The following is a 23,819-nucleotide window of genomic DNA, read 5'->3' as shown; positions in this document are numbered from 1 at the left end:
AAATTCAGTATATGAGAACATTCCCAAAGAATCGCGACCACCACCGACACCACCAAGGAAATCATGACAAATGGATTTTTAAGGCTTCATACAAATTGAAAGAAAGAAAAAAACGAAACACAGCTACCAGCATGAATTGGTAGAATATTGAAAGAAAGAAAACACGCGGATCCAAATGCAAACAAGCCGGCACGCAACGGGCACACACACACAGAAAAAGTGATACAGAGTAACTCGTGAACGCAACGGAGAATGGAATGTTTTAAGTGTAGGATAATATATAAATATATGTATACACACAAACACACGTAAAGAATGCACCTCTCAATATATTCGACGACACACACACACACACACAAACACAAACACTCACGCAGAGAAATACAACAAATACACTCAAGAATCAGATGAATGGAAACATGTTATGAGAAGGAGAAGGTATGAGATTGTTTCATTGTTTACCTTATTGATTGTTTTCCAAACACATACACACACACACGCCAACAAACAACAGAAACGAGAGAATAATTGAGGTATGGGTGAGAAAGTGGCAAAACAAAAAGTGCAAGCGCGTCGCCCCACCAACACAAATACAAATCGCTCCTCTAAATGCTTGACAAGGCGAAAGTGGGGTCTCAACTCAAATGTCATAACAATTTACGGTAAAGTAGGAGCGTGACCGAGATGAATCAGATTTATTATTAGTGTATCTAGTCTAACAAATTACAAAATTTTCCATTGCGGGAAAAAAACACAAACAAACTGAGCTCTCAACCTAAACGAAACAAAACGATAAAGAAAAGCGAGTGTAACTCACGTGCTGTGTTAGGGGGAAACAAAAAACAAAAACAATTGAGAATTTTAGGGGAGCTCAGCGGATGTTTAAATTGAAAATCAATGATAAACACACGGAGAAAGATAACTAGACAAAAACAAAATACAAGCTGCAAATGTGATTATGATTGAAACCGAGTAGGCGTGCTTCATTTTGGCACAACTAGGATTGCCCAAAAGGGACCACGCCTGCTGCGAAATGAAATGCAAAACATATATGAGATACTACATACTAGAAGCGCGCGCGCTCTCGCGGTATGAATGTGCGACAAAATCGTTTGTTTTGGTCTTTTGTTATAGAGCTTCGCCACCACAGCGCGGGGGCGGAGGAGCAGAACGAGAATTAGTTTGTAAGGCTTTATCAATTGTATCGCACCGCTACAATCATTATTTTTTTTATGTTAGGATCCATATTTTTTCTTTGTTTTTATCGAGAAGAATCAACACGGAACTCACTTGCTAGACATTTGGATTTACACGGAGAGAAAAATTGCATCCCGAGACGCGGCAGAAATGCAGCGGTTTTTACTACGAAATCTTACTGTAATGTTATATGTTACGAGTTATTACAAGTGGAAGCAGAAAGAATATATCGATTTACTTGCATCGTTTTCGGTTGGGTTGATCTTTTTCTTATTTTGGTATCACATTTTCCTTTGATTTTTCGTTTGGAATTTTTGCTTGCGTTCGTATTCATATGTTCCGGAAACGCTCAAAATACGTGTTGAACGAAATAGTTAATACTCAAAAGTTTGATAAGTAGAAACCAAGAGAGCAAAGAATTATAAATGTGCTGAATGTATTACAGTAGTGATTTGCCCCACCTTACTAGCAGCAGGTTCCGGGGCAGCAAGCCCCATTCTAATCAATCCTTAGGATACGGTATTCGAAGAACATATTCACTACTTGTATGACGGCGCCAAACAATCGACGGTCGATTTACAAACTAAAAACCTACAGAGAGCCTAATACCATCATATTTTTGTAACTAGTCGAAAATTCAAATCGATAAATGTAAGCCACAAAACCAATACTCAATCACCGACTGTTAGGACGGAACTGCAATCCCGTTCCGGTTCAGATCCTACCGGGATCGGAGCGTCAATCTATGTTTTTCTCAGTATTTTTGATTTTCCAACAAGTGCATTCTACTTATGTCTCTAGACAATAGAGCGTTGTCATCGTTACGTTTGTTCAAAACGACACGCCTACTTACTACTGCTACTACGAGTATTCGCTCCCTGTTTTCCGCGTCAAATGCGGTTTTCCTCGAAGAGGAACACATTCGACGCCAATTCTTCCCGTTTTTATCCATGTTAGTATTTTTGAAATCTTAGTTAGCTTTGAAAGTAAAGGCGTCAGCTGAGGACGTTGTTCCAGGATTGTAAAAAAATAAGATGATACAAACAAAAACAACCAGAACACCGAATGAAACCAATAAAAACTAAAATTAAAACTGATTACAAGAGATTACTAAGATTAACCTATATTGCTATAACATCTTTAATGAGTGAATAGAGAAAACAAAAATAGTAGAAAGAAGATACAAATTCCAAGCTGAATGTGATTTTTTTAATCGAAAATCGATACTCAAACACACACACACACACACACACACACACACACACACACACACACACACACACACACACACACACACAACAATAACAAATTTTCAACTCTGCAGGCATAATAAAAAAAAAAAGATAAATACTAGGAATTACGTGAAAAAATTAACATACTAAATTACCTTCTATCGGACAGAGTATAACAGATAGTAGTTATTATATGAAAGAAAAATAAACAAAATGAATAAACGTTATAACGAAACACAGTAGGGCCGGTCGTGCGCTATTTGTCATTTTTTTTTAAGCTGAAACTAACCTCCGAAAGTGTCCCTTCGCAGAATCGTTTCATACGCATCAAGTAGTTTTATGTGTCGCATAAGTGATTTTTTAAGAGAAAGACAATTGCGTCCGTCGGATTCTGGTATCCTAAGGCAACAAACTCGAAGATGATTTTCATTTGCATGTATTTGATGATCAATTTTATGATAAATTGATTGCGGCCACCGAAACCCAAGAAATGCAAATGCCAACAAGTTATCCTGTTTCAGTTTGTTTTTTTTTCATTTCTAGTTCTCTTTAATTGCAACCAAACTAACCATTTTAATTTTTTTTTATAAAATCTTTATTCTAATTTTAACATACAAACATGTCTTACAAGCAAAGCTATTCTAAAACTAATCACTTGCATTTATTTCTAAGTAGAATTTGAAGCTAGACAAGGAGATCATATCCGGAGTGATTTTAGATCCTCTACACGGATAGAAATCTCCTTATACCTTTTGGCAAATTTCTATTGCTGATTATTCATAAAATGTATAAGTCAACTAATAAGCAGACGCCTTGCAAAAAGTTAATGAAGATCATGTGTCAAATGAAATGTATAAGCGATCACACATACCTGTTATGCATACTTGTAGGATCTATGTGGTTTGTCTTATGGAATGTATAAGGCTGATGTTTTGGCAAAAATGTATAAGTGAAACACATGAAAAAAATAATTGATTTTCGTTTCGTGTACCTCACAGTGTTATTACTTTTCGAGATTGAGCTTTTATTCGCGAGAAATGTGATTGACTTGTTTGTTTACAAATGCAATTACGCCCAAATCTCAAATCACTCCGGAATATGTCGTTCTGTTTCCAAAACATATTGACTAAACTGAACAAATTATCTAAGAATCATATTTTTTTCATCCCTGCTAAACTTTTCTAAGGTTGGAGCTATCAAACTGCATTAAACGAGGAGCAAATCTGTTTCGTAAATGTCTAATAAAATAGTTCCATGACTGATTGAAAAACATTTACAAAATATATGCTCAAGATCTTCGAGGAATCCGCATGATAAGCAATTAGGGTTGTCAGCAATACCTATGCGATACAAATGAGCTCTGTGATCAATTTTCCTATTAGAAAGTAAATAAGGAATATATTTTTCATTTGAGTTCAGATTCTTCAAGTTAATATTATTCCAGACACGTGGCCTATTGTTTTGTTCTTTAGTTTCAATAGTTGGTCTAGGCAATGATCCAATTTTATCAGAATATAGTTTTGTCATAGAAAACAGGTTGTGTTAGTAAAACATGTTCGTAAAACAAATTCATCAAGGAAGGATAAATATGTGGCAATATAGTAACAGGTTTCTCAGATGACGAGACTGACTCTGACTTGGCTGAGGAGGGAACTTCTTTCAGTTTTTCTGCACGGAAACGAAAACGCATCTGTTCGCGGAAAGTTGACAATCAAGAACCCCAAATCAAATTTCCCAAATCAAGGAGTGGTGGAAAAAAGGAGACTGCTACTCCTCCTCCTGGATTCCACAGAACTGACTATATCCAGGATTTTCCAACTCTTCCGGGGACATCCAAAACCCCTGATGCCAAAATTTTAAGAACAGAAACCCCTTCTTCATCTGGGTTGTTCTCATTTGATGACATTGTGGACGGTATTCTCAAATACCTCAACATTTCTGATCCTCTGAAAAGCATTGTCCTCACATTGCTTCCCACTGTGAAATCCTTCTTGAAGCAATTGACTTCAAATGGCCCGTTCTTGCAGCTATCACCTTCGATGGATAATTTTCCAAACGAGGTCGGGGATTTGATCACTGTTCTACAGTGGAAGTGTCGAAGTCTTATTCCGAAACTAGATTCGTTCAAGTATTTAGTCCATAACAATAATTGCAATGCATTTGCCCTCTGTGAAACATGACTCTCTTCAGAAATTGATCTCCCTTATTCGATTGGATCGTGAGGATTCACGTGGAGGAGGGGTACTTTTGGGGATCAAAAAGTGCCATTCCTTCTATAGAGTGAATCTTCCCGAATTCCCCGGTATTGAAGTTGTCGCATGTCAGGCTACCATTAAAGGTAAGAGCCTTTGTATTGCTGCTGTATATATTGCTCCTAGAGTCTCTGTTAATCGCAAACAACTTTTCGACATATGTGCGTTACTTCCCGCTCCATGGTTGATCATGGGAGATTTTAACTCCCACGGTACAGGCTACGGGGGAGTTGTACGATGATAACCGTTCTACTTTGATTTATGATCTCTGCGACAACTTCAACATGACAATACTTAACAATGGAGAAGTAACACGTTTGGCTGGTCCATCCTCGAATGGTAGTAGATTAGACCTCACCTTTTGCTCCAATTCACTATCGTTGGATTGCATTTGGCATGTAATCCAGGATCCGCACGGTAGTGATCATCTGCCGATCAAAATTTCGATTGCCAGTGGGTTCAACTCGTCAGAATCCGTATGATCTAACCCGTAACATCGATTGGACTAAGTTCCAATCCGCGATAAACGATACAGTATCGTCATTGGAAGAGCTTCCGCCGTTGGAGGAATATAATTTCCTCTCTAATCTCATCGTCGACAGCGCACTTCAAGCTCAAACACGACTGGTGCCGCGATCGTCAATCCTTAAGAAAACACCATCGCTCTGGTGGGATCAACAATGCACGGAGGTTTACCGTTTACACATCTCTTGAACGCGAACTCAAGAGCCTCATCAAGACCAAAAAACGGGGTTACTGGCGGCAGTTTGTAGCCGGATTGTCGCGCGAAACGTCTATGAATAGGCTTTGGAGTACGGCGCGAAGAATGCGTAACCGGTCTACTAACAACGAAAGCGAGGAATACCCGTATCGATGGATTCTTAAATTCGCGCGAAAAGTGTGTCCGGATTCCGTGCCGTCGCAGTTGATTCATCGCGAAACCGCGAATTCGGTAGACGAAATCAGTCAGCCTTTTTCAATGGTCGAACTTTCACTCGCTCTCCTTTCGTGTGGCAATTCTGCCCCGGGATCTGCTGAAAAACCTCCCAAACGTCGCTAAGGGCGCATGTTGAACTTGTACAATCAGTTCTTGGAGCTCAATATTGTTCCCGACGATTGGAGACGAGTGAGGGTGATAGCCATTAAAAAGCCTGATAAACTCGCGTCGGATCACAATTCGTATCGGCCCATCGCGATGCTGTCGTGCATTCGGAAATTGATGGAGAAAATGATCCTTTTTCGCCTCGACAAATGGGTTGAGACGAACCACCTTCTTTCAGACACTCAATTTGGTTTCCGTAGGGGTAAGGGAACAAACGACTGTCTCGCGTTGCTTTCCTCGGAAATTCAGTTGGCTTTTGCTAAGAAAGAGCAAATGGCTTCTGTGTTCTTGGATATCTAGGGGGCTTTTGATTCAGTATCCGTTGAAGTTATTTCAGAGAAACTCCACGCTTGTGGATTGTCTTCATTAAGGGGGATTTCCGGTTCAATTGACCTAAACTTTGGATTTTTTTTTCCAGGGAACTGGTAAGAGTTAGAGACCTGAGTTTTTTGTCAAATCTTTATTCATTCTTGCTCTACAACTGGGAATTTTTTCAAGTCCAAAAATCCAAAATGGCGTCCAATATGGCGGCTGCCCGGTGGGTACTTCCCAAAACTGCGAGCAGCCTAGAGGTCGCAAATTGTCACCTAGAAAGAAAATCGGCTCAGTTTCTTGAAGAGTATAGTTCAGAGAATGGAATGAACTAGAATCTTTGAAAAATCTCAAAATTTGACAAAATGGCGGTAACTAGGTAAATGACTTTTTTCAAATGCCCGCCATTTTGTCAAATTTTGAAATTTTTCAAAGATTCTAGTTCATTCCATTCTCTGAACTATACTCTTCAAGAAACTGAGCCGATTTAATTTCTAAGTGACGATTTGCGACCTTTAGGCTACTCGCAGTTTTGGGAAGTACCCGCCGGGCAGCCGCCATATTGGACGCCATTTTGGATTTTTGGACTTGAAAAAATTCCCAGTTGTAGAGCAAGAATGAATAAAGATTTGACAAAAAACTCAGGTCTCTAACTCTTACCAGTTCCCTGGAAAAAAAAAACCAAAGTTTAGGTCAATTGAACCGGAAATCCCCCTTAACTGACATAACCCCAAGGCTGCAAAATGCGTGTCGATGCATGTTGACATGGCTAGTTTTCAGCAATGCAATGACCAATCGTTTTGATTCAGACACCAATCGAAAGATATGGCTATCTAATTTTATTTTGAATTGGACTTGTGGTTGGCCAGCCGGAACGGAAAAACCCGGAAAAGTCCCGGGCAAAATGCGTGTCGATTCATGTTGACATGACTGGTTCTCGGCAATTTGGTTACCACATCTTAAGATTGAAAAGTATGACTATCTACTTTCAAACGGAACAGACAAGGAACCGATTGGAGTTGTGGGTGGCCAATCGGAACAATAAAACCCGTGATAGGTGGCTCTGTGGAAATTTGGATTCACCGGGAAAATGGTCAATTCCAGAAAGTAGACCTAGAGATCCGCGATTTTTTTCTAAATTGCATACAATCATGAGCATAGAGGAGATATTCTATCACCATATCGATTTTGCAACCAAGTGGCCAGAAAACGGTCCTCTGGATATCCGGAATCACCGGGAAATTAGTCAATTCCAGAAAGAAGACCTAGAGATCCGCGATTTTTTCTAACTTGCATATAATCATTAGCATAGAGGAAATATGACATCAACATATCGATTCTGCAACCGAGTGGCCAGAATACAGTTCTCTGGATATCCGGAATCACCGGTAAAATAGTCAATTCTTAAAAGTAGACCTGGAGATCCGTGCTTTTTTAGAAAATGTGAAAAACCCTTAGTTAAGAAGATATATCTCAGTGACATATTGATTTGGTCCCACGGTGGCCATTAAATGCTTTTCTGGATATCCGGATTCACCGGGAAAATGGTCAATTCTTAAAAGTAGTCCTAGAGCTGCGCATTTTTTTCTAATTTGCAAACAATCATGAGCATAGAAGAAAATATACCATCACCATATCAATTCTGCAACCAAGTGGCCAGAAAACGGTCCTCTGAATATCCGGAATCACCAGGAAATTAGTCAATTCCAGAAAGTAGACCTAGAGATCCGCGATTTTTTCTAAATTGCATACAATCATTAGCATAGAGGAAATATGACTTCAAGATATCAATTTTGCTACCGGGTGACCAGAATACGGCTCTCTGGATATCCGGAATCACCGGGAAAATAGTCAATTCTTAAAAGTTGACCTGAAGATCCGTGAGTTTTTAGAAAATGTGAAGAACCCTTAGTGGCGAAGATACATATATGTCAGTACCATATTGGTTTGGTCCCGCAGGGGTTATTGAATGCCCTTCTGGATGTTCGGATTCACCGGGAAAATGGTCAATTCCGAAAAGTAGACCTAAAAATCCGCGATTTTTTTTTATAAATTTCATACAATCATGAATATAGAGGAAATAAATCTTCACCATATTGATTCTGCAACCAAGTGGTCAGAAAACGGTCCTGTGGATATCCGGAGTCACCGGGAAAATAGTTTTTTCTTCAAAGTAGACATAGAGAGCCGTGTGTTTTTTTTCTTGATTTGCTTACAATTATGAGCATAGAAGAAATGTTTCATCAATTCTGCTACTGGGTGGCCGGAATACGGTCCTCTGGATATCGGGAATCACCAGGAAAAAAGTCAAATCTTAAATGTTGACCTAGAGCCCCACGATTTTTTTTTTTCTAAATTGCACGTTGAGACAACTTGCAGATGATGGCGTAGTGTCTATCACAGGGCTTACCCTTACAGGATACCTTGGACAATTTGTCTACTTGGGCTATTCAGCTAGGTATCGAATTCTCCACGGAGAAAACTGAGTTGGTCGTTTTTTCTAGGAAGCATAGCCCTGCAAAACCGAAGCTTCAACTTTTGGGTAAGCCGATCACTCATTCCATGTCTTTCAAATATCTCGGGGTCTGGTTCGATTCCAAATGCACCTAGAGATCTCACATTGAGTATCTGAGACGAAAATGACGTTGTACCGGACAACGATTTTATCGATTCTAGAATATGGTAGTTTTTGTTTCCAGTCGGCAGCTAAAACGCACATCATCAAGCTGGAACGGATCCAGTATCGTTGTCTTCGTATCGCGTTAGGATGCATGCACTCGACTCATACTATGAGTTTCGAAGTGCTGGTGGGCATGTTTCCACTATCCGTCCGTTTTTCAGAGTTATCTATGAGGCTCCTCACCCGTTGCGAAGTAATGAACCCACTGGTGATCGAAAACTTTGAGAAGCTTCTTGAGCTAAACCCTCAAACTCGTTTTATGACATTGTACTACGTGTACATAACTCAGGATGTCAGCCCTTCACAGCATAATCCTCATCGTGTATGCTTCTCCGACTTGGGCAATTCAGTGAATTTTGATTTATCTATGACGAGGGAGATTCGTGGGATCCCAGAACATCATCGTTCCATGATTGTTCCGTCAATTTACGCTGCAAAGTTTGGCCAAGTTGATTCCGCAAGATCGTTCTCCACAGATGGATCACTAATAGAGTCGTCCGCTGGTTTTAACAAATTTCATAGTGCCTCTCGAATGCTTCAAGCTCCTTGTTCCGTATATGTTGCTGAGCTGGCGGCAATATACTATACGTTAGAAACGATCGCCTCAATTCCAACAGATCACTATTTTATTTTTACGGATAGTCTCAGTTCTGTCGAGGCTATTCGCTCCATGAGGCCGGTAAAGCACTCCTCGTATTTTCTCATGAAAATACGAGAGCTTTTAAGTGCTTTATTTTTAAGATCTTTTGTCATCACCTTTGCATGGGTCTTATCTCATTGCTCGATTCCGGGCAATGAGATGGCTGACTCACTTGCTAAGGTGGGCGCTATGGAAGGCGATATTTACGATCGACAAATCGCCTACGATGAATTTTTCTTCATTTATCGTCAACAGTCACTCGTCAGCTGGCAGAATAAGTGGAGTGAAGGGAGTTTGGGACGATGGCTATATTCGATCATCCCTAAGGTGTCGAAGAGTCCTTGGTTCAAGGGGTTGGATGTGAATCGAGACTTCATTCGTATGATGTCTCGCCTCATGTCCAATCACTATTTGTTAAACGCTCACTTGTTCCGTGTTGGGCTGGGGGACAGCAATCTCTGTGAATGTGGACAAGGTTACCAAGACGCCGATCATATTATTTGGTCTTGTGCTGAGCATCGTGGAGTCAGATCTGAGCTGTACGATTCCCTTCGGGCTCGAGGTAGACAACCCAATGTTCCAGATCGGGATATTTTGGCTAGACGTGATCTGGAGTTTATGAAACTCATATATGTTTACTTTAAGAATATTAACATTAGATTGTAAGTTTGATTAACCTTGTGTTTAGTTTGTATTTTGTACGTGTGGGTTTTTAGTGAACAGAAATTAGTTCATGTTTTAGGATTAATTAAATATTTGTATCGTAAACCACATTTCAAACCTCCCTCTCCCTTTTCCCATCCAAAAAAATTGTAAATCTCCACTAACCTCGAGACAACCGCGAGTATCCGATCCAGCTCCTTTAACTTTAAATATAAGACATAAATAATGTATAACGAAAATGATAACTCGGCTCTGTAAAGTTTATTCGATCAGGCTCATACAAATAAAGTGATTAATAAAAAAAAACTGCTGAAGATTGTATGTCTTTATTTTCGAAAGTTGGCTTTTGAATATCAACTAATTTTTTGCAATAAAGAAGGGACAAAGCCCACAAACTTCACCGAACGCAAAAAACGTCGAAACATTGAGAAAAAAAGTTCTAGCTCATTTTAATAAAAAAAAAATCGTTACGGTGCTCAAAAAACATAAAAATATAAACTGAATAATCATGCTAATTAAAAATTGATGAAAATTCAGATGGGGCTGACTTGCGATTACCGGCAGTAAAGATCTCTGAACTTCAATAATGTTCTCAGAGGTTTTTAAAAGTTGCCGCAATTTTCCCGAAGATAATTGAACTGCCCTGAAGTTCTTTGATCTATCCTGCAGCTCCCACAATTTTTCTGATGTTTTAGATATTTCCTTGAATTTCCTTTTACGGTTCCTAATTTTTCTGGCGTTGAGATTTTTTTTCCTGATATACATGGAGCTTCCCTGAATATAACAATCCTTAAATTTTCGAAATATTCCACAATTCTTCAGAACTTCTTGAAAGTTCCTGCAATTTATTTGAAGGAACTGCTCTGAAAATCTCTAATCTTCCTCGAAATGATTGAAACATCCCTGAAAATAATAATAATAAGTTCTCCGATGTTTCCTGAAGATGTCTGAACTTTGCTGAAGTTTTCGGATATTCCCTGTGTTTCATGGAACTTCTGTAAAGCTCCTGTAATTTTTTTGAAGTTAAACCATAGAGGTAACTCTAAGACCAGATGGTCCCGAAGAAACGTGCTCAACTTTTTGGCTCAGCTCTGGTACTCTCTTCGATCCCAACCCCTCATTGTATCTGTCAAACTTTCATAGCTAATCAAAACAAATATAGTGTAGTACTAGAATTTTGACTGGAATGGGGTACGTTAAACGATTTGCTTAGGACCAATAGGCTAGTCAAGTAGTGAGCCAATTTAAAATCGTTAGTTTCCACTGGTTGGTTAAACTGCCATCCTGAAGTTCTTGGTGTTGCCCTGAAATAAATGTAAATGTCCTAAACATATTGAAACAGCCCTGAAAATCTTTGAACTTCTGTAAAATTCCCAAAAATATTCCTAAAGCATTCTATAGTTTTTAGGAGTTCTCTGAAATTCCTGAAACTTCTAAAAGTTTCTTAAACATTTCCTGACGATCATGGTACTGTACTGAATTCATCATTCATATATCATTAAACTTACCCGAAAGTCTGGACGTCACTGACAGCCTTGAGCTCTCCTGATAATCTCTAGACCTATCTTTCCTTCGGATCTTGGAGCTTCTTCAAATTTTCACAATTTACCTCAAGTTCTCTGAACTTCTCTGAAGTTTTCTGAATATCCCTGAAGTTCCAAGAACTTCTTTAAATTTCCTGCAGCTTCCCTGAACTGCCCGAAAAATTTCAGAAGTTTCCTTACTACATTCAAGCCTGTTCATACCGTACCAAAATGAATAATTGTAAATGGTAAATAAATAACGTGAACGATAATTAATATTGAAAACAAAAATAGATGGCAAAACAAATTGTAAATTCAAAATAATTCTTGGCAATTCTTAAATTATATTTACATAAAAGTGGCAATGCTACAGCAGTTATAACGGAATTAAAAGGAAATAAATCAACACACTCAAAAAGCTCTTCATAAAGGGATTGCGTTAGGAGGTTCGTTCGTTTTTGAGAAAAAATTGGATTCCTTAGCAACAAAATCAAAACATTGAAGTAGTCAAGACTAGGAATCGGTGGCAGATCTTACATCCCGTAATGTACCACGAAAAGGTGATCTACCCACGTTACAGGACCTTTGTTACTTTCGACGTAATGAAAATTTGCTCTTGAAATGGCATTTTTGGTCATGAAGAACGTTTCTAAAAAAGTTCAGCTAAATAAAAAAAAACGAAAATTAATGGATTTGTGAATTCGTCTGGAATCGCTCAGATAGATTTAAACTTTTGATCACCCATAAATAGCAACAATCAAATTTATTAAATAAACTTTAACTCGAGAAAAACGAGTGTTTTAAAACTTCTCTCGCCGCGCAACATTTTAAAATCTGCATCATTATGATGGTTTTCGGTAGCCGCGAGAGACCAAGTATTTTAGGCCTATTGATCTTTATTAAAATCAATGAATTATATAAGATTAAGAGACTCTGGACGTGGACGTGAAAAAATAGTAAAATTTACTTGTTTTATTTAACGAAAAAAAACTACAACAGACAGCCACATGGGGTTGTACGCAATGGTGACGTAGAACTACGTGGTCTTATACAATAAATCTTATTTGTTAACTGTAGCAGGAGCTTGTGTTTTGTGGAAGGAATAGGTATTTGAGCGGGATTATCTCTGTTTATACTCTTTAGTATGACGCGCTTGACATAGATGGCCCACAGCGACTCACGAAGAGCTTCTATGGATGCCCATATGGGCTGCAGCTTGCTGCTTGCAGGCAACCTTTCGCTGTGTTCTAGCGATCACCACCACTCACCACGCGGTGATTGAATAAACACCGTTAGGTGAGACCTCCCTTAGCTCAGTCGGTAAAGCCGCAGCTTCAAAGCAAGACCATGCTGGAGGTGGCTGGGTTCGATTCCCGGTTCGGTCTAGGATTTTTTCGGGTTGGAAAATTTCTCGACTTCCCTGTGTTAGGGAAATCGCTTTTCGCAGGCAATCGGTGATAATTTCAATTATAATGCAATTTTGCATGATTGCATTCGTACAATTTTCAATAGTTACATTTTGAAAAAATGATGAAGTCCTTAATTTAACAGATGCGTAGAAATATTTCTGATCGATTGGTGTTAAAATTATAAAAAATTGGTCCAGGGGCAGCTGAGTTATTAACGTTCAAAATCTTTCATAATTTTGTTACATGTTCCATTTTCGGTTTTCACAAAGTGTACCCCCATATAGAAATCACAGACGTAGTCCTACGTAAAAATATTCCGGGAAATAGTACATGCCGGCAAATGGTATTCCGGGCAATGGTTTGCTCACAGAGGTTCAGCAAAACATTTTCTGAGTCTCGGCAGCCGAAGTAAAGATGTTTTATATAATTTACTGAAAAGTCTTCAGACGACTACATTATAAAATCTGTGCATATAGTGCATTATTGCAGACATAGTATACTCTTCCTTGGTTGGTGCAAGACTTGCTTAATTTTCATTGAAAATTGCTCTGACATTTCTGCGCTACAGATGTAGGCTTTTCTTTCAAAAACTACCGAAAAAAATTAAAACACAGTGCCATGATAACGGTAATGGAAACTATATGTATATTTTTTCATTCATTGAATCTTTTCTATCTAACGACCTAATTACAGTTATAGCATTCATTACGTCTAACAACAAGAGACTCGTCTAACTTTAAACAAACACATGTTAGTACAACACCCTGGTCGGTTTCTCACTCTCATACGGTTCATCACTTTCATCGCTCTTGGTGTCTACTTCTTCACCTACTTCTCAAGCCAAACTGCGGCACTTCCTACTCTCGACTATTGCCACCTTCGAATCACGCTGGCATGTGGCCACCCATGCGTGTTGATTCGATGGGCTTTTCCTTTCTTTTGTTTTGTTTTGATTCCAATCCAATTAGGCTTTTTTCCTCCGAAAACAGCTGCGGAAGCTGATCTTTTACACTGTTTTTTTTTTTTCTCACGCAAACCTCCGGTCCGCGATGCGATTATCGCATTATGACTTCATTACCGAAGATGGCGGCATTCGGGGGTTCGCACTTCCCACATAGGTTGCTCTGTTTCTATTGTTGCCTTCGCTATACCAACATGTGCGCGATTTGTTTACATTTTCAGCTCATCTTGTTTTCATTTTTTTTTTTCTCTTTTTTGTAAGTTGTTTTGTGTGTATAATAAGTGTATAATACTGTGACTACCGCACTAAAGAAACTGGGGGAAAAAAGTTACAGCTGGATAACTAAATAGAAGTGGAAGAAGAAGAAGAAGAAAAACTACAACTAAATATTGCACGAACGGAAAATTACCGGCTAAATCAAAGAAGGCTTTTGTGGGAAAACAGCGAGGAAATCTTAAAGAATAAATAATCATGTTTTAGTGAAGTTACTGGTTAAACTTAACGGCTATTTTTGGTTCTGTTTGTTTCTGTTCTCCGCCCTAACACTAGTCCGTTAGTGGTAGTAGTATGAATCTTTTGCTTTTCCCTGGAATTTACTGGAAGATGGCTACACTCTTCCAGAACGAAAATCTAAAGGAACAAAAACCGAAAATCAAAGTACGCTGTAAGATTTGTCAGCACCAAAAATTTAACCGACTTTTGACAACAGAAAACATGTCTTTCAATTTCTTCGAATTGATCCAATATATACTTCCTAACAGTTTCAACCCATCGCCATAGCGGCGATGAGCACACGTCCATCAAAACAAACCTCTAAAATATACAGATTATTTACGATTCTCAGTACGATTGATCACACGTATAAATTTCATCCGTCGCAGTCACTCACGCTCGCATTCATCAAAACGTCACATTTTCCCATCTTCATCATAGATAGCACCGGCTAGCGCGCCGCCACCGCCGTTCGTTGATTATCACCACCGCGGCCTGTTTGATGCACTCCCCTTTGTAATCGCTTACAACACCCCAGTAGGCTGCGGGTTGGGACTCAAACTCCGGCGAATTTCCGTCTGCTTGCCGACGAGGATTTCCCGAATTTCTCGGAGGGGTTTCATCAGGAAGACCGGCACGTTGTCGTCACGGCGCTGGAACAGCATCTCACCCTCGAACTGGATCAGCTCGTGCTTGCGGGCACGCAGCATCAGGCCGACCAGCTTGTCGTTGATGTGGGTGTAGATCTGGGGGGAAAAAATGGAAGTTGGACGAGATGTTAGGTGAGTCGTTGTTTTGTTTATTGTTGTGATTTTATTGTTTAAAAGTGGTTTGATTTTGCTTGAAAAAATCAATTCCTCATTACCTTGCTACAATTTTTTAAAAAACAATAATGCAAAGTTTAATGCAAATCGGAGAAGGTCGAGTTTTTGCGGTTGTCATTTGGCGTGGAACTGCTCACTTGTTAACGAAGTTTTTAACAGTCAAAACAAAAAAATATTGAATACACCATTTTGGAAAATTTGGTGAGAATCAAATCGGTCGAAGTCCTGCCCAAACTTTGGGTAATGAACAATTATGCGAAGCTTCATGGAGTTCGAAGAGGGCATAATAAAATCGATTCCTCAGTTGGCGTGGATTTAAGGGCCTCCCACATTAGATCCGTTTGCGTTGCGTTGACGTAAATTTGACAGTTAGACAATTGATTTAGCTGTCACTTTGCCGCAACGCGTCCGATCCGGATCTAATGTGCGTGGGCCTTTAGTCTATTATGAAGAAGTGGTGTGATGAGTTCTTCTGAGGTTTCCTGATGAGCAGGGATGCCAGATTTGGGGATTTGTCTTCATTTTGAAGATATTTAAAATTCTGCGAAGAAATTTCATGATTTGTGTAGATTTTTGAAGACCTATTGAAATTGAAGAAGGCTTCGGAGTGATTTTTGAATTTTTAAGGTGAAAGTGACCTAGTGTGGCATCTGCATAACAGATGCCATCGAATTCTGTTCATTTCCAGCAGATCGCATTTGTAGCGCCACTGCTGAGTCGAGGTACTGCATAATCAATTTCCGAGGAAAGGATCTAATTATTAAGCCAATGCACTACGCCTGTTTCCAAGCGGCGTTGTCACCATGCGACATGTAACGTGGGAAAGCCGCAGCGCGGTTTCTCTCTTGATCATTCCTCTCCCTCTCTTGGTCTATCTATGTATCGATCGCTGATTGGCTAGCAAATACATAAAGACTTCAAATACCTCCAGTTTAGGCTAAGTTAAATTTGAACAATAAAATCAATCTTGCATAAACCATCAACAACTGAAGTTGAATCAATTAATGAGAAATACAAGTGACAGATAGCAGGATACTTCAAAGTAGTGAGTAAATGTATCTATCTATCTTTATATATATAAAAAAAAGAATTTCTGTCTGTCTGTCTGTCTGACCCTTACAGACTCGGAAACTACTGAACCGATCGGCGTGAAAATTTGTATGCAGGGGTTTTTGGGACAGGGAAAGGTTCTTATGATGGTTTGAGACTCCTCCCCCTTCTGTAAACGGGGCACACTGGGGCAGATCAGTGATTTTCTCGGAAAAAAATTAATAACTTTTGAACAAAGCATCCAATCAGAATACTGTCTTGGGTAAAGTTGTTTGTATTAGTTAAGCGCTTCTTTTGAATAAATTAATTAGTTCGCAACTTGGTCGTAGAGATGGCACGCGAATCTAACTTTTTAAAAAAGCATCCTAGACGTATGGTGTTTTGAACAAAGTTTTTTATCTATTAAAATGAAGGAAAGTTGCAGAAGACATAAAACTTCCATAACCTTTAGTTTCGGAGATATAGGGTGTATTGAAAAATATGATGTCAAAATTCTTATTTGTTAACTTTTTTGTATATTTTCATATGTTTGCTCTTGTTTCTGCATTTATTCCAACGAAAACAAACTAGGTGCGAATTTTCATTGAACTATTTGTGGAATTTATAGTGGTTTTAGTGAAATATTCTCGAAAAACATGATATTTTGCCTCTATTTTAGGTGGGTGGGATTCTCGTAGGGGCAGCTAAGGGCAGCTGGACTTTGTCTCTTTTGCTAGCTCATGTCATTGTCTAACATATACCAGAAAACTAAAAACATGATATTCGATGATTTTTTTAAATTTCACTTTATATATACTGATAAAAATATCCTTTACATTGAAATGAACTGTTTCACATAATGAAAAACATTATATAAATTTTTGACATGTCACCATTTTTAAATGCTGTGCTGAATTTTGAGATTGTTTACTTATTATGAGCTGCCAGCGAACCAGGGGCCATGTTTTTGATGCTATCATCTGCTTTTGACTCTCTGCTTACTACACGATTATCCGTCCTTTTCCACCATGTATACGTCAGCTCAATCAGCTGCATTACCCAGGTAAAGTTGTATATGTGACATCATCGTACAAGCCGTGTGCTGCCGTGCCAACGTGATCGTGTACAACGTACAATTATCGATTACTTTTTCGAAGAGACGTATCAGCTTTTGTAAACAATGCATTTGATCGTCGGTTTGGCGTAACTGGTAGCTCGCTAACGTATACTAACACTACCATCAGATAGGGGAAATTTTCTCCTGCATGATAGTGGTGTTAGTATGCGTGGATGAACTACCAGTTACACCAAACCGACGATCAAATGCATTGTTTACAAAAGCTGATACGTCTCTTCGAAAAAGTAATCGATAATTGTACGTTGTACACGATCACGTTGGCACGGCAGCACACGACTTGTACGATGATGTCACATATACAACTTTACCTGGGTAATGCAGCTGATTGAGCTGACGTATACATGGTTATTTTTATATCACCCTATATCTCCGAAACTAAAGGTTATGGAAGTTTTATGTCTTCTGCAACTTTCCTTCATTTTAATAGATGAAAAACTTTGTTGAAAACACTATACGTCTAGGATGCTTTATTAAAAAGTTAGATTCGCGCGCCATCTCTACGACCAAGTTGCGAACTAATTAATTTATTCAAAAGAAGCGCTTAACTAATACAAACAACTTTACCGAAGGCAGTATTCTGATTGGATGCTTTGTTCAAAAGTTATTAATTTTTTCCGAGAAAATCACTGATCTGCCCCAGTGTGCGGGGGCTCTCATACAAATGAAACAGAAATTTCTGCATAACTTGAGAACTAATCAAGCAAATGGAACCAAATTTGGCATGTGGAGGTCATAGGGGGAAGCCCCTTAGATAAGAGGGGGGGGGGGATACGTACAATATAGCATGCTTTATTTTAATTGGCACATAAACTCAAGCTAATATTGAATTCAAGGCCGGGCACACTCAGCTAGTGAAAATATAAAAATGATGTTCTCTGACACATCACATTTTCCAATCTGAAATGATGTCTCTGAGCTTACAATTTTTTCGAATTTTTATTTACTCACTAGATCAGTTTCATCTTGCAGACGAGTTAAGATTTTAGCTATAGAAATGAAGATTTTCACTTGATCGCAGTAGTCTGCGCTTGAAAGCTGATGTGTTTTTTTTTCTTTTGCTGCGTAATTTTCGTCAGCGAATTAAACATTGTTTGCTTTAAATTTGTTAATTTGTGTGCGGAAATTTAGTTTCAAGTGTTCATAAAGTTATCATTTAGTGATATATCGTGTTTTCCCGTGTTTGCCTTGAGTGACTCGGTTGACCTTGAATCCCTCCAAAATCTAAGACGCAGCTTCAATTTCATTGTTCGGTGTTGGTTTTCATTGCCTCCCGGGAGCCCGGTTTTCCGGGTTCGGATGCCACATTTTCGACGTGTAGTTCTGTTCTGTTGAGAAATTCGTCACCGTGGGTGAGCTTGAACCCGGTCCGGTTGGTGAATTAGTCCGGGAACGTGCCCGTCGCGAGTTTTGGTGGTGATTCGGTGGCTGACGTTGCCGTGAATCAGCAAGTTTCCACTAGCAAAAGTGCTCGGCTACTGGTCTCTCGCCGGTGTCGGAGAATGCGAGCAATATGAAAGATGCCTCGCTGGATACGCCCAGGACTGGACGGGTGGTAACTGGTGGCCGCGAAAGGTTCCTGAAGAAAGCACTAGAAGCGAACCTCCTCCCAGATGACCATGGCAATGCAAGAAAATTTGTGTTCGTCGAAGGAAGTATTAAGTAACATGGTAAGACCAGTCCAAACACTTTTACAATTAAAAAAAAAAACATAAACTAAATACGTGCCAGGATTCAAAAGAACGTTTTGAAACTGGAAGTGTGTGTGTGTAATACTAATATCCAACTGATAAAGGTAATACCATAGAGGTAACTCTAAGACTAGAAAGAAGAAACGTGCTCAACGTTTTGTCTCAGCTCTGGTACTATCTTCGGTCCCAAGCTAATCGATTCAACCCTTCGAAACATAGGAAAATCCAATAGCCCCTCATTTTATCTGTCAAAATTTCATAGTGAATCAAAACAAACTTTGTGTAGCACTAGAATTTTAACTAGAATGGGGTACGTTAATCGATTTGCTTGGGACCAATAGGCTAGTCAACTAGTGAGCCAATTTAAAATCGTTAGTTTCGTATTGATTGTTGGTAATACGTCTTTCTTTTGGTTAGTTGTAACTTGTTAGCATATTTTTTCAGAAGAATCGTAAGAAGGAGGACTGATTCGTTGTAGCATCTTTTGGAAAGAGCGAAAGAATTGATGATGATGGAATCATTCATTGTAAGTAGGCCGGAATGCGATGTGAGTTTTTGATCGACTCGGGCGCTCAAGTAAATACATTCACTGAAGGTATGTTCCAGGAGCTGATGGCTAGTGAAAAGTTTAAAGAAAATGTGTACAACATGCATGATGGATCAGACTGTCATTTGCGAGCATATGCAACAATCGGTAATATTCCCGTATCAGCAGCTTTCGAAGCTTACTTGTTCGTGTCTGATGATAGACCGGTGCTGCTCGAACAATTTTACGTTGTTAAAGAACTAAGATTCTTATCCACAGCAACTAGATATAGTGTTCTCATGCTAGGTCTGCATGTACCAATCGATTCATGTAGAGTGACAGGCAGGTTGAATGTGTATCGCTGCAGTATTGCTTCGTTGGTTAAGAAGGAACCTTTTCCGAAGTGTAATGTACCACCGGTCAGGATTAGCTACAACGGGAATGAGCTGAAGCAACATTTTTATGAATATTCCTCGAGCTGTGAAACCATTGGTAAAGCATAGACTGCAACAACTGGTTGAATCGAAAATCATCGAAAGCGTGACTGACGACATGGACACGTCGTTTTGTTCACCAATGCTCGTTGTGCCTAAAGGGAAAGAGGATATCAGATTGGTCATCGAAGATATATCTACAGAACTCTGTTTGCAATGTCAACTTTGGAAAATTTTTTGACGGAGCTTGACGGCTCATCCTGGGTTTCAACCATTGACTTGTCAAACGCATTTTTCCATATAGAGCTGGACAAGGAATCACGCCATCTGACCAATTTTTTCACGGAGTTTGGTATGTTCAGATTCGTAAGGCTACCGTTCGGTCTATGTAATGCACCTGATCTATTCCAAGAAATTTTACAAAGGCAAATACTGGGCGGCTGTAAAGGAGTGAAGAATTATCTAGATGATATTCTTGTACATGACATGATGCGAATCTGGAGGCTAGCTAATAGTTTGCGTCAACACAATGTGAAGCTAAACAAGTCCAAGTGTATGTTCAGTAGTCAGTCGGTCAAGTTTCTTGGTTTTGTCCTAACTTCTGAAGGATGGAAGATTGAGGAGGAGAAAATTAGTGCAGTGGAGAAATTCAGACAACCAGAAGTAAAGAGTTTTTTGGGATTGGTGACCTTTGCTGACAGATTCATAGTTCACCGAGCGGATTAGCTAATGCGGATAGGTTTTATTGGACAAAACCTAACTGTTTGTGGATGCATCAGCAATCGGACTTCGAGCGCTCCTGGTTCAGTATAACGGGCAAGGAGTTCCAAGAACTATAGCTTGTGCATCCAAAGCACTCACTTCAATGGAGCAGAAGTATCCTCATTCGCACAAAGAAGCCCTTGCTGTTGTTTGGGGTGTGGAACGATTTTCGTATTATTTACTGGAGCAGATCGTTTGTCATTCGTACGGATGCTGAAGCTAACGAATACACCTTCAACTCTAATCACCGATTGGGAAAAAGGGCTGTCTCAAGAGCAGAGGCTTGGGCCCTGCGGTTGCAGCCTTATGATTACGTCATGAAAAGAGTTCCAGGTGAGTTTAATGTGGCGGATGCACTATCGCGATTGATCCATGAAACTCAACCAGCGATTCCGTTTGAGGAAAACGACGAGAATCATTTCCTCTATGCGTTAGATGCGGGATGCATGGGACGAAGTAGAAAAGACTTCGGAAGACGACTTTGAACTTCGCAAGGTACGTGCAGCAGTTACGTGTAAACACTGGCCTTCGAGATTACAGAAATATGAAATTCAAAAAGATAATATTCACTCTGCTAATATTGGCGTCTTGCAGTGAAACTTTTCCAAGCTTTCGCCACCTTCATTTCGAAGTGAGAACTACTAGAAGGAGGATAGTTTCCAAATTTTCCAAGTAAAACAGACGCCTTTTAGGGCAAATCGGTCCATAAAGAAAATCGTCTTACTACTAGATCGTCGTCAAAGTGATAACAAGATGACAAATCATCTTTATTTTGAGTAATTGAGCAATTTGCTTCTGTTTACCATCATATTTACGATGCAGCATTGATGGAGCCGTGAAATGAAATGAATATATCTTATGAAAGTTCATCTGGAAAAGTCAAAGATGCACATCAGTCTGATCGTAAAAACGTTTTCTTCTTCAATTCGAATGTTATATTGGAAGAATTTTACGCAGGCTTGATGAAAATTATGATTTAATGCTAATTTTCACGAATTTTATATGCAGTCTGTCAACATTATGCACTGTCTTAAGATCTAAAAGTTATCTGAAGACATCTTTGCTGAGAAATTCGAAATAAGAAAACTAGAGCAAAAAAACTGTTTTTTAAGATCCACCCTAACTCAATTCAAGAAAATAGCTCTAAATCGGCCAATTTAAGAGATACAAAAAAGTAATTTTCAACAAAGTTACTTGAAATTAGCTCAGCTATAACTTTGCCGCAAAATGTATACCTTAATTTATTCAAACAAAAAAGTTAGATTTTTGATTTTAATGATAATAGGTACCACCCTAGAATTTATTGCCATAAAAATGAGGGCCTAACTATAAGGAACAACTTTTTAGAAGAGTTTTTTTAGTCTAAAGTTTCAATTTCAGGCTCAAAACATATCATTCCACCTAAATCTGCATTCTGGACCTTTGTGCAGTGGGGGTTAGAGGGAATACACACACACAGAACTGAAGATTTTGACTCCACATTTTAAGTTTCTTCTTGATGTTGTTTATGAATAATCCAAACCATTTATTGAAAAATATCAAACAGGACTTTAGTGACATTTTCGATTAGCTGGAGATTGTTTGAATACTTCCTGATCAGCCTATCATTTTGGGAGACTACTTGAGGGACGAAATTAGCATTTATGGTTTAAGATTTTTAGAATAATTAACTTGATCAGTCTCTAAAGTCTTACACACTTTTATCTGAGAGATTTTATTTGTATTTTTGAACAGTCGTATATCTTAAGAATGGAAATCTGAAGTCTTGAACAAAAATATCCAATAGACTTTATTGAAATTTTCGTCTATCTGGAGATCTTTTGAATACTCTTGGAAAAACTTGCCGTTTATGTAGAATATCTGAGAGATGATTCGTTTGCTTTTACAACGTTCCCTGAACATCTAAAAAATGCTCAACAAATACGAAGTTACCCGATCTTCTGTCACGTTTCTTATTCATATTTTCTTAACTCTATCAAGATCTTAGAACATATGCGCTTTGCACTGAGCTTCCGGAAAAAAACTCATCCATTTCTACGAATTTTCCTGAACATCTGGGAGGCTTCTCAAAATTAAACAAAGCTCGCAAAACTTCCAGGGGCAAGCAGATCTTCTACCAAACTGCTACGATGTTCCCTATAAGAAACACAGATCCCTGTAAACCGTAGACAAGATTTTGTAGACAGATTTTGATAAGATTTACCCTCCGCGTAAAAAATCGCCCACTCAAATTTTTGGAAAACGGTGCCGGTGGTGTAGTGGTAAGCGTGATTATCTCTCACCCCAGCAGGCCCGGGTTCAATCCCAGTCGGTGCCGCCGGGATGTTCTGAGGCATAACATCTCCGATCACGCCTTCCTTCGGAAGAGAAGTAAAGCCGTTGGTCCCCGGTCCATGAGATGATGGGTCGATAGGTAGGGTCCAGGTGTAGGAGTTGCCTCCCTGGCCTCGGTAGCATTGGTGCTCAGCACGGAAAACAAGATCGACGGAAAACAAATCAAATTTTCGGCAATTTATATGGACCGTATACACTTGCCAGCCCCCTACTCCGTCAAATGTCTACGTAATTTATAAATTGTCCCTTAGTTGTTCGACCTTCCACCAAGGATTGACGTGATAGGAGAAATGGCTCTAATGTTGGCCTATGGATCTAAGATTGGGCCCATCGCTAAAAATCTACTTATCAATTTTATCTAGATGAACGCGTCATTGGGACGGTACTAGTGGATATTTTTGGTCGCTATTGAAAATTTAGTCGATTGCTGAATTTATGTATGGGCCCAAAATAGGGGCATTTAGGCCGACATTACATCCATTTCCCCTACTAAGTTAAAAGAACGGGATCGAGGCGACCATTTTTTGAGTCTTTGCTGTAAGCTTTAAGGAACTATCAAAATACCTATCACCAAGTTTGAGGGACTCCAAATGATCTTACAGATTTCTTCGTTCATTATTT

The 23,819-nt window shown here is 39.1% G+C and overlaps 2 protein-coding genes across 6 annotated transcripts in view; one reads left to right on the top strand and one right to left on the bottom strand.

Annotated features, from left to right (window-relative positions):
• csw (corkscrew) overlaps positions 1–1,459 on the top strand; it is a 244,848-nt gene extending 243,389 nt beyond the window's left edge. For all 4 annotated transcript variants that reach the window (XM_065232563.1, XM_065232564.1, XM_065232565.1 and 1 more), the window contains one exon: positions 9–1,459. In XM_065232563.1, the coding sequence (XP_065088635.1) occupies positions 9–67 (59 nt within the window). In that variant the 3' untranslated portion in view covers positions 68–1,459. The remainder of the gene's footprint in view (positions 1–8) is intronic.
• Positions 1,460–13,632: 12,173 nt separating this feature from the next.
• LOC135710109 (actin-binding Rho-activating protein) overlaps positions 13,633–23,819 on the bottom strand; it is a 42,556-nt gene continuing 32,369 nt past the window's right edge. For both annotated transcript variants that reach the window (XM_065232595.1, XM_065232596.1), the window contains exon 4: positions 13,633–15,209. In XM_065232595.1, the coding sequence (XP_065088667.1) occupies positions 14,988–15,209 (222 nt within the window). In that variant the 3' untranslated portion in view covers positions 13,633–14,987. The remainder of the gene's footprint in view (positions 15,210–23,819) is intronic.

Source organism: Ochlerotatus camptorhynchus, unplaced genomic scaffold, assembly GCF_037179485.1.
Source record: "Ochlerotatus camptorhynchus isolate MF236.1 unplaced genomic scaffold, CSIRO-AGI_Acam_v1.1 ptg000370l, whole genome shotgun sequence".
Taxonomy (NCBI): Eukaryota; Metazoa; Arthropoda; class Insecta; order Diptera; family Culicidae; genus Ochlerotatus; species Ochlerotatus camptorhynchus.
The sequence above is the reverse complement of the archived record's forward strand: the minus strand, read 5'-3'. Positions and strand labels throughout refer to the sequence as shown.